Source organism: Heterocephalus glaber, unplaced genomic scaffold (genome assembly GCF_053883595.1).
Source record: "Heterocephalus glaber isolate CG9 unplaced genomic scaffold, H.glaber_assembly_v1.0 deba00001837, whole genome shotgun sequence".
Lineage (NCBI taxonomy): Eukaryota > Metazoa > Chordata > Mammalia > Rodentia > Bathyergidae > Heterocephalus > Heterocephalus glaber.
The window spans coordinates 117,580-129,094 of NW_028258493.1; the positions used below are offsets into that span (position 1 = coordinate 117,580).

The following is an 11,515-nucleotide window of genomic DNA, read 5'->3' on the forward strand; positions in this document are numbered from 1 at the left end:
GAAATCCCATCACAGGTTCCTTTTGCTGCATTTAGGAAACAAAGATAAGTTTCTCTATCACCTATTTGTAGAGGCGCACACCAAGTTTTTGAAAAAGACAAGGGAGAATGTTAGAATTTCTTAAGAGATAAGCCTCTGTGCTGAAAATGTGTATTATCTGGAATAAATTTTCATAGCATGAGGGATGGCTTAGTACATTTTGTGCTACTATAACAGTCTGGGTAATTTATAAAAACCAGAAAGGCATTCTCTCAGCTCTGGAGGCTTGAAAATCCAAGATCAAGGCACTGACATCTGATCAAGTTTTTCTTGCTACATCTTTACATGGCAGAAGGCAAAAAGGCAATGGAGAACAAGCTAATGCAGAACGAAGACTCTTAAAAGGTTCTTTGGGAGGGGGTGAGACAGCATCCTGCTATGCAGTTCAGGCTAGCCTTGAACTCACTATTCGGATTTGTTTCAGCTGTTGTTAGAGGACATTCTGCAGGCTTGGTTATTAGACATTATTAGACGCTTGGATGGATGAATCTGAACTTGACGGGTTTATCTTCTCAAACTCTCTGCAGAGTTTGGGGCTCACAGGAAATTCAGTACTCCAAGGAGATCTTCAGTTGGAACTTGAGTTGGACACCAAGATATTGATAAGTCCACATGCGAATTAGTTGTGGCCTGTGTCAGAAGAGAGACCTCGGGGATTGTGAAGAAAAGCTCATAAAGTGAGCTTGTAATTGGGCAATAACATGTGCAATGTAGATTGACTCCTGTCCAGTTAGCAGGGGAAGGAAAAATGAATGTCTCCCAGCTGAATAGTCAAGGGTGGTGGTTGCTGAATGGGATGTGACAAGTACACAAAGGTTATTAGAAATACGTATGTTCCTGAAACGTTCACTGAAATCTAAGAGACAACTTGGGTGACCGTGGCAGGGTTTCAGGTTGACTTTATAGTGTTTCATTAATCTTCTAAGGCTTGGAGACATTTGACTCTTGATTTTAAGGACATTCTTATTCTACACGTGATTTCACATCAGATTCTTAATTCCTTACTCCCAAGGAAGACCACTGGCATAATCTACTAATCAAGCAATACTAAGTTTATTAAACTTACTGCAATAAGTTTATACGGTAGTTTCTTAGAAAAGGAGTAAAAGGTCAGAAAAGAAATGTGAAAGACTTCATAACTGGATTCAAATAAGATTAAGTTAGATAACTCCAGGATAACCCTAATGCTAACCCCAAGCCTAACCCTAGTGGACAGTGGAGGCAGTAGGGTGAGATTTTTCTGCATGCTGAAAGTCAGAGAGAAAAACAGCACACAGGGAGCAAAAGCAGAAAGCCTATGTCCTGAGCTGTGCATTTAGGTCAGCTTGGGCAGCTACAGTAAATTACCACAGACTGGGTAGCGTAAACCACATTGACTGCTCTTAGTTCAGGAGGTTGGAAGTCTGAGATCAGAGTGTCAGCACGTTTAGATTCCGGTGAGGACCCTGTATTAGCTTTGCATCACTGTGTCCAGAAACCTGAGAAAAACAACTTAAAGGAGGAAAGTTTGTTTTGGCTCACACATTGAGAGGTTTCAGCCCACAGTCAGCTACATTGCTTTTATTCCTGTGGTGAGGCAGAAACAGTGTGGCAGAAAGGCACGGCAACGGAGAGCAGCTCACCTCCAGGCACCCAAGAAGCAGAGAGAAAAGCTTCACCATTTGAATATTAGGGCAACACAGCCGTTCATAACACAGGGCAGACTTACTGTAATTGGGCAAAGTAGGTGACAAAGTAGGCCAGTCCTGAAGGACCCAGCAGCATTTTCCTGAAGGTGTTCACTAATGACCGCTTGGCAATCAAACTCTCCACCCAAGTGAGCACATTTTGTATTTGCTCAAATGAGCAAACTGTTTATTCAGATAAATTAGCTTTCAAGAATAAAACCAAGAATTTCTTGAAGCAAACAGTAAAGATTTTTATTGATTTAAAGTCCTATCTTCTCAGGCAATAATTTCCTAAAAGAAATAATAAGTCTTAGTCCTAATCCTTAATATTTATAGATTGAAGCATTCACTGTTCTCTCTTGTTTGCTATCTTTTTTGTCTATTTAATCATAATTATATGACCGCTAATATAGCAAGTAATATTAGAAACTGATTTCAATATTTAAACATTATAGTCTGCAGACAGTGGGAGGAGAATTAATGTCTAATACATGATCGCTACAAGTAAAAGTTTACTATACTACCTTTGACATAACATGCTGTAAAAAAGAGTTTAGTTAGCTTACGAGTAAGGCAGCTAGCTAGGGGAAGGGCCTGAGAGAGTCGGGTGACAAACCATACTAATAAAAATTAAGAATAGTGTGCTAGGACTTTGGGCCATACGTGAACTTCAGCCCCTCCCTACTAAGCACCCGAGTTTCAAGGAACTTAACATGCAAAATAAGCAGTTTTTCTCTAAAATCCCAGTTCCCTTTAAGCCCTACATGCTAAGTAGTTGGGTCAGAGAGCCCCGAGTTCCAACTGGTCGTTTGCAATTCACAGAGCCCCCTGTGGTAGGTGACAGGTGCTCACTAAACGATTCCCATGCTCTGCTCACTCAGAAAAAGTTCTAGACTTAGAGGCCACATGGAAATTCCACTTTTCAAATTCTCCTCCTGGAAAAACCAGGAGGCTTTTTTTCTTCTCCATATTTACAATAAAAACTATCTTAACTTTCTCCTTTTGATTGACAACTTCATTCTTTAATTTTTATGAAGTCATGTGCTAGGTTTGTACAGAATTAACTGCTTCACTATTTCAATAGGTTCACATCATCTATTTATATTTGCCTATGACATGCTATACATAGAGTCATTAATGAACTGTTTATATAATTTGTCATCCTGCTTTGATACTTAATGCTGTCTGGTTATTTTATAATAATTCATAGATAACTAATATACCTGGTTATAACAGTTGTATGACATCTCTAAATTACTTTAATTTTGGAATTTACAAATGTAAGTTGAAAGAACTTATGGACAAGTATAAAGAATCAATAAAAATTTTATAATTTAACTTAATTCACATTAGTTCATTCTACTCCTCCAAACCTGTTTTAAATATTACCCACTCTTTAGCTTGACCAAGGTGCAATGTACCTCTATCCTTCTTCAATCACCCACTTTCCTGAGCTCATTTACCTGAATTTTTTATCCTATCCCACGTTTACCAGGTAGTCTCCTTCTAAAAGTGGCTACCCAAATAGACGTTACTAGGTTTAGGGTTGTTTGCCTGTCCTTCTGCAGTTGGATTCCAGGTTCTTCCCATCTCAAATAAAGAATCGAACAGAACAAGGAGAAACGGCAACAAAGATTATTTTAAACAGTAAGAGGGAAGAGTGAGGGAGACACTGGCTCCGCAGAGAGCGCTTGGGCCAAGTAAAAGAGAAAAAGTATACCCTGGAGGACGCAGGGTGGGCTATCATGAGGAAAGCCAAGATAGCAAGCTCTTCTTCATGTCTGTGTTCTTTTCACCATCCAAATCTTAAGAAAACCTTAAGAAAGTGTCACAAAATTATATTAAGGTCTTAAGAAAGTTGCATATGAAGTACATAGTCTATAAGAAAAAACAAAATAGCCCCGATACAATAACCTCATCGTCTGAGTTAACAAATTTTATAGAGATGTATACAGGCTTGTATCTGTAGAAAGAAGTATTAAGATGAAATGACAAAGCTTTTGTTTAAAACACGACTTGGTTGGAATTTTTAACACTGAATATGTTTCTCCTTGGAGTTCCTCAGATCGCAGAGTCTATCAATGTGATTAAATTCACTTTTATGTGCTCAACTAGTAACAAGACTGTCAGTAATATATGCTTCAAATATCTTAGTAATATATAATTTTATAGGAACATTATGTGCTGAATTTAGAAGAGTATTTTGATAATATCCTTTCCAATTATAAAGGAAAACTTTAAAATTGAAGGTATTGGTTTTGAAGCAGGATATTACACTTTGTTGTTTTAAGTTTTAGTTAACTTAAATATGTTCATTCAATGGCATAAATAAATTTCTTTACAAACTTGGACTATGGGTGTCCATTCTAGTAAATAAGTCCTACAAAATATCATTGTAGAATACTCTAAATGTAAAATTTCAATTTAGAAAGTAACTCTATAAAGTAGTAGATTGATGAAATTTTCTAAGTATTTGAAGCATCCTATACAGTGTCTATTTTTCATTTCCGTTTTTTGTCATTTCTTTTTCTGAGTTATCAGTCTGGTGGCTAAGGGTCATAAGGGAGAGATGAATTACATGTTCGCCTCAAGCAACCAAGTTGCTTAGTGGTAGTGCAGAGTCCCAGGTCAAGCAATACAGCCATGGCATTGTGTATATATATTAGCTCTTATATCTTAGTTCAGGCAGCTGACATATGGATCAAGTAATCACCCACAGATATGTTTTAAAGGAAAAACAAACACAGTTTAATAAGGACTCATTAAATGTTAGCTAGGGTTAGTTAATATTTACATTTCACTTAAGTACATTTGAAATGTTGGGTATGTACATAATGAAGCTCATGTAAATCTTTATGTTCTTCTTTCTGTCTTGGCTATTAGGAAGTGAAATATTTTAAAATTATAGCCATTTAATGACATAAAATTCACATGTCACACATATTTCTTCAAAAATCCTAGGCATTCTTATTTAAGCAATAATGATTGTATATCTAATGCCAAATTTAATTCATTCTATTCTCGCTCCTTTCTATATCTTCTTTGAATGCTTAGGGATAACTTTTACATATAAACTTTGATGCAAGATCTAACTATCTCTATGCCTTTTATTGTATGTCAAGTGTAACTTATTTTAAAAGTAGGCATATTATAAACAATTAAGTGAAATAAAAGTCTGTAAGTTATGTTGTATGGCTCTAAGTAGGATAAAAGTAATTTCTCAGCATAACGGTTGCAGAACATCCGTAACAATAGTGCCGTATTACTTAACGAAACCATTCATAAACAAATGCTACATTTTAAATGAGAATTCAAAATCAGACAAATGGAAATAATGAGAAAAGTATGCGTAAAAGAGTAAAGTGAAAGGTTTTAATGTAATGAAATAGAGGTAATTAATAAAGTATTTAGGGACTCGACAAGGTCTTTGAACACGCAAGAAGGTACACTGTATTGCAAAGGTCTGCAAAGTTTTCAGAGCAAGAGATTTTAGGTGCACCTAATAGTGCTGCCACTAAATTTCTTCCTGATTTTGAGCAAGTTACTTAAACACATTGAGTTCTGCCTTCTTGAACTGTAAAATGAGGACAGCAACAATGCCTGTCTCACAAGATTAGACGAGAATCAAGTAATTTAATATACGTACAACTTTTAGAAATGCGGGCACGTGGCGTCGGACGCCAGGCGGGCGGGCGGGGGACTGGCCGGGCGAGGGAGGGGAGGAGGGGTGGGAGGGGAGGGGAAATAGTGGGCCGGGCAGGAAGGCGGAGGCGGTAGCGGAGGTGTGAGTGGATCCGGATCCCCGCAGGTGGATTTTCTGTTCCCTTCTCCCTTTTTCCTTCCCCGCCTTGAGGTTGGCACCAGGGGGCGGAGTTCAGGTGGCGGCGGCGCCGGGCGCAGCGCAGGGGTCACGGCGACGGCGGCTGAGGGCTGGAAGGGCAGGCTTCCTTCCTCGCTCGTTCTCCTTCCCGCGGCCGCTCCGGGTCAGGCGCGGGGGCGGGGGGCGGGGGGCGGCGGCGGCGGCGGCGGCGGCAGAGGCAGCGCGGCGGGCGGACCTCGCCCCTCCTCCCGGTCCCCCCGCGCAGCAGCGGGCGCTCTTGGCTTTGCCATCCCCCGACCCTCAGCCCCGGGACCGGGCGCCTCCGCCGGCGCTGCTCGCGGAGCGGGGGCCGGTCTCCTGCTCGCCGGTCGCGCCTCCCCGTCGGATAACCAGCGCTGGAACTCGTCGGGCTCCGAGGAGGACCCGGAGACGGAGCCCGGGCCGCCTGTGGAGCGCTGCGGCGGCCCTGAGCAAGGTGAGCCTCCGCGGGCCCGCGGACCGTCCCGGGGCGGGGGCTGCGGAAGGTGCCGGGGCCCGGGGCTGACGGCGCCGCTGGAGCGCCTAGGTCAGGGTGGGCTGGGGAAGCGGGGAACTGCCGTACTCGCCTTCCCTGCGGCTTGTGAGCCGCTGAGGACCGGGGAAGTGGGATCCAGTTCGGGAGATGCGCTGCACACCGCGGCTTGAGTCCCAGCTGTCCCGGGCGTGGGAATCTGGGTTGGGCTAAGGCGGCGTCCCAAATAGTACTCGGCAGGAGCTGGGGCGGCTCCAATCTGACCTTTCTAACTAGATGAGGCTGGAGGCGCTTCTCGGAAAAGGCTCGGGGGACTCTGCTGCCGAGGCTGTGTAGACAAGCCAGGTGACTGGGTTTGGACCCGCAGTCTGAGGCCGTAGTCATTTTCGGTGTAGTGCGAGGTATCCGTGTGGAGCGCTTGTGTGCTTTCCCCGTCCCTCCTTACCCCGTTTCAGAAAAGAACTGTTTAATTGACACGTGGTGCCTTGGGTATAAAATGTTAATAGTAATTTGGAGCTTGGCAGATTGGAGACCAACCTTTAATCCAGGAAGAAGAGTAGTATTTAATAAAATGTCTTTTTGTAGTAAGGGGCACAGAATAAGGCAGAAACATTCTATTTTTTTCTGTGTTTTTAAAAACTCCTTTCCAAAATCTTAGCAAAGTAAATAGTCATGTACAGGACTGAAATTGAGTGATCTCTTGATAATGCTTTTTAAAAAAGTTTTTGCTATGAGTAGACTCGTAGCGTTTTCTACTTCTCTCCCTTCCTGTGAAACTTCCAGAAATGGCTGGAGCCAGCTGTTAACTTGGAGAGGGGGAGCTGAGGCCAGTCCCTCAACAAGCTGGTCATCAGATACCAGGTCATGGGCAGCCACTGGCTATTAAGAAATCACTCTGCTTCCATCTTTGAGTCATTTGGACATCATTTGTGGGATTGTTTCATATCAGGCTTTTATGTATGAGAAGCGGTGTAGGAAAGGCATGAGTATGTCAAACTCAAGGCTTTTCGTTATATAGCTGACAAATTGTGTTGTGTGTTGATAGAATCTCCCCAGGGTTTCTTTAGATTAACTGTGTCTTACAATTTAGAACTCTGCATTGACCATACCGTGTAATAGATAAACATTTTCAGATGGGGAAGTGTGAAGTGTGTTGTTTTCAATGATTTATTGAGAGTTTCATCACTTTTCTCATTAGATGAGAAGCAGATTGTCATATTAGTATCATTGTAATATTGTTTTATACAACATGCTGTACTTTTGACTTGTTATCACTTTTTTGAAGGTGCCGAGGAGGGGTGTAAGTGGTGGATAAAGGTCTCCTGCTCTGAGTACAGTATTAACTGTATGCAGAGTAGAGTAGTAGATATACCAGAGATTAAAAAATGGGAAGACTATCTCCTTGGTATTTAAGTGTGTACAAATGCAGTATTTGACCACTATCAAGGGTAATAGGTTCAATTTTGACTGTTGCTCTGTATGTAGAATCAACAGGAATAAAGCTTTTGGTATTATTCTTTTTTTTTTTTTTTGGTACTGGGGATCGAACTCTGGACCTTGCGCCTGTGAGGCAGGTGGCGGAACCACTGAGCTAAATCCAGCCCTTTGGTATTATTCTTAATAACTGTGAAGGACATTGCCCTGAAATTCAAAAATTCATGGTTATACCTGTTTTGTGGAAGCTTTTAGTTAAGGGTGTTTTGTTTTTTGAAGGTGCTGGGTATCAAACCTAGGGGCTGTCGAATGCTAGCTGAGTGTTCTACAACTGAGCTACATAGCCCTAGCTGCAGCAAGAGTACTTTATATTAAATGCACACACTGGGGATGGTACCTGTTTTTAAGTTTAAAGTACACGTTACATATTTCAAGTTCTTACTTGATCATTATCTATAGTGCTTGACACAAGAAAGGTTTCGTTTTTCATCATGGTCAAATATTGTGTGTATTGTAGCTATGGGGAAGCAGTTGGGCTCCGCACAGTTATGAACCATATGAGGAATACCGTACCTGATACTGAAACAACAGTTACAACTCAGCTTCTGTTCTTTTCCTTCTATGGAGTAATGTCAGTAAGTCCCAATACTAATTTCTTCTCCCCTAGGATAGAATGGATCTGAAACAGGAGGGCATGTGAATTTGTATTAAAAATATGCCAGTCCAAGGTTTTTTTCTTCTATATAATAATCTGAAATCCTTATGAAAGTTTCCCAGAATAGTGGATAGATTGTGATTTTAGGTGCTCATCACACATGTCAGGGTGAAACATTGTTGGGAAAAGACTTACACCTTAGTAGGACTTGAAAGCAGCTTAGCCTGGTAAAATAAAGTTTATCTCAATCTCCCCCGTGGTTTTCTGACTCCTCACCCCTACCTGTTGCCTAAAATTCTGTGAGTCTCTGTCAGTGCTGCCCTTTTCATAGAGCTTTTTCTTTGCTGGTCATTGAAGACAGCCTTCCCTTGATTTCCCATAGTGGTTTTTTTTTAATTTGCTTCTGACTCTCGTTCTAAATATATCTTTTTTTGTTCTTAAATTTGTGCTTGCTGGACTGTAGGCTACAGGAGTTTGGATTCTCTTGTCGTGTCTAGAATATTGCCTTGTCTGAATTGTTAAATGGGGAAGTAAGGGAATGAACCTGAGAGCGAAGGTGAAGACTTGCCTTCCAGGTACAATAATAGCAGCTCGGGGCCGGGGGTTTAGCTCAGTGGCACCGCACCTCCCTTGCAGGTGCAAGGTCCCGAATTCAATCCCTGGTACCAAAAAAACCCAAATAGCAGCTCGAATTTACTGAGTAGAGTCCTGAAGCTTCTATAATTTGTGGATTTCTCTATACTGAAATAATACACATCATAGGTACATAATTGCTTGGGACCCTCTGGTCCCTTGGGAGGGGGTCTAACAAGAGACATTGACAGTTTCATTAGCTAGGCATGCAAATGCTGTGTGTTAGACACTAAATTTATTGTTTAATCTTAATGGTAGTGATGAGAAGCAAGGAAGGGTAAATATATGGAGAGTTTTAAATACCAATCCATCCATTGTTAAAATAGGCAGTGGGAAGCTGCCCGTAAATTGAGGAGCTGGAGTCACAATAAAATTAATATGTAGGCACATGTGTGGGCAATACGCCTTTTGTGTAAATAAGTTTATGTAATTTATGAAGAAGCAGGAGATACTAGACAAAGTTATTAGACCTCAGGAATCAAGAAACTTGATAATTTTATTGAATAATTGAATATTTGGAAGACAAGGCTAATGTAAGGATTGAGTTTTTTCCCTTTTTAAAATTAGAACATGTTTGCTGTAGGTAATAGTTACATTTCTTGGGTGGAGTTGGTACCTGTAGATGACACATCTCAGTCCCTCATCTCCCTACTTCCTTGTAGGGAACAGGGAAAGGGGACATTACTAGAACCTCTGCAGTAAGTCCTAGTCTCCTGCGAGCCAAGGCAGCACAAGGGGAATTAATTACAGGAAAGGTAGAAACCTGAGACTTTGAGAAGAAGCTGAGCTTTGGGTCTGATCAGTGCTGCTCTGGGCGGCAAAGAGGAAAGCCCCCAGCTTACTGCACCACATCAGGAGAAACAAATGTAACAAAAGACTTGCAGAGAGTTCAGCACATCCTGCCTAAACAAGATGTAACAATCCAAGAACAATGAGAAACGGAGTAGATGTTTGTTCCTCCCAGGATGTTTTCAGCTCCCAGGCTGTTTCTTGTCCTGGAGAATCACAGCATCCCGGGATCACTGAGGTCTCAGTTGTGACCGGAGGCCAAAATGGAATTATGTCTCGGAATTCCATAGCTGGGCTGTAGGCAAGAAAACTAGGCTAACCAAATGATTTTACCCTAAAATTATGTAGCGTGGCTCCCGACGCTTCTACTGTCTTTTATTTTCTCTTTACAGTATTTGTATCTTGAGCTTCTCATAGAAGAGAAACCATGTAATATTTACCCTTCTGTGTTTGATTTATTTCACTTAACATTATGGTTTCAAGGTGCATCCATTTTTCTACCAGTTTACCCGTCTTTATGGGTGAGTAGTACTCATTTATAGACAAATACCATATTTTACATATTCATCTTTTGACAGACATTTACGCTGCTTCCAAGATTCAACTATTATGTATTGTGCTACTATAAATATGGCTATGCGTGCATATTTTAAGGGTTTAATGTGGAGGAAAAACTGACAGAATTCGGTGATGAGCTATGAGGAATGAGAAGGGACAGGTTATCTTCTGTGACTCAGCATTTCCATTATTTTATTCAGCCGTTCAGACAATAGGTAGAGAACCACAGGCTCCGAGAAGTGAACCTCTCAAAGCTCTTTTCACAGGAAGCAGTGGAGTAGTTGAGTCTGTTTACTCTCGTATCTGCTGTCCTGTTCAGGTAATGCACTGTGACCCTACACGAGGTTTGAGTCTGCCTGACTACGGAATTGTGTCCAGCCGAGAAAATAGGAGCAGAGGGAAGAAGGACACCTTGCAGAAGAAGGAGAGTTCAGTCTTGTGGGTAACAGTCATTTACTTGAAGTTGGTATCTAAATGGTGGCAAGTTGAAAGCAGTTACAAGTAAGGAATAGTGACTAGGGAGCCCCTGAGATTGTTGGTATGGGTGAGTTCTTACAGAGGGTTGTAACGATGGGCTTTAAAGATTTAAAAGTTGAACCTGTCTCAAACATGCTCAATTAGGGAATAGGAAAAGAAAGATTTCTCCATAGGTGAAGAACCTGAGCCAGTTCGTTACATGGAAACAGTCAATTTGGAAGTAGTTTTTGGAATTAGTAGATATGTTTTGGAATTGTTTGTACTTAAAACCCCAGAGCATAAAGAAAAACAAGCAAAATTAAGCTTTCTCATAGAAGTTCCATTTTTTCCTTTGGCGCTTTAGTGATGGTGATTTCTGTGCATCAGTATTTGAGTGACATAGAAATCACTTTTAGGTACGGAATTAGAGAGTATACCAAGTATTTTTTTCAAAACCCAATTTTATTAGAAAACAAACCAGGGCCAGGGATTTATCTCATTGGTGCCATGATTGCCTGCCAAGTGCAAGGTCCTAAGTTTGATTCCTAGTTACCCCTCACCCCGAGAAACCAGTTAATTAGAACATACAACCTTAGAGAAACTTGGGAAATGAACTGACCATTTTAAATACGTAGTATTGAGTTCTATACGGGAAGAATTAAAGTTGATGTGGACTGAAAATCTCATCTAGTATTTTTACTTGGATGTAGTTATGACTGTCATAAATTTTCATATGAGGTTAACTTAGAATAAAAGTAGAATTTTGGCAATGCTTGGCCCCACACTCCTGTTGATTTAGAAGCCTTGGTGCAGTATTGGAGTGAGAGAGAGACTATATACTTTTCTGTTGATTGAGTTCATTATGACAGGGACCAGAACTGTTTCTAAATGTCATTGAAGGTGTGAAGAAGGTGGATATAAAAGCATGCAAAGAACAAAGCAGGGCTTTTCAT

General features: G+C 41.1%; 1 protein-coding gene across 1 annotated transcript; it reads left to right on the plus strand.

Moving 5' to 3' along the window:
* The first annotated feature begins 651 nt into the window (after positions 1 to 651).
* On the plus strand, positions 652 to 11,507 carry LOC147820594 (uncharacterized). The gene is made up of 3 exons (XM_087204024.1): positions 652 to 716; positions 5,560 to 6,001; positions 10,426 to 11,507. The coding sequence occupies exons 1-3, from the start codon at positions 652 to 654 to the stop codon at positions 10,609 to 10,611; spliced, it is 693 nt and encodes a 230-aa protein (XP_087060150.1). The 3' UTR covers positions 10,612 to 11,507.
* The last annotated feature ends 8 nt before the right edge of the window (positions 11,508 to 11,515 follow it).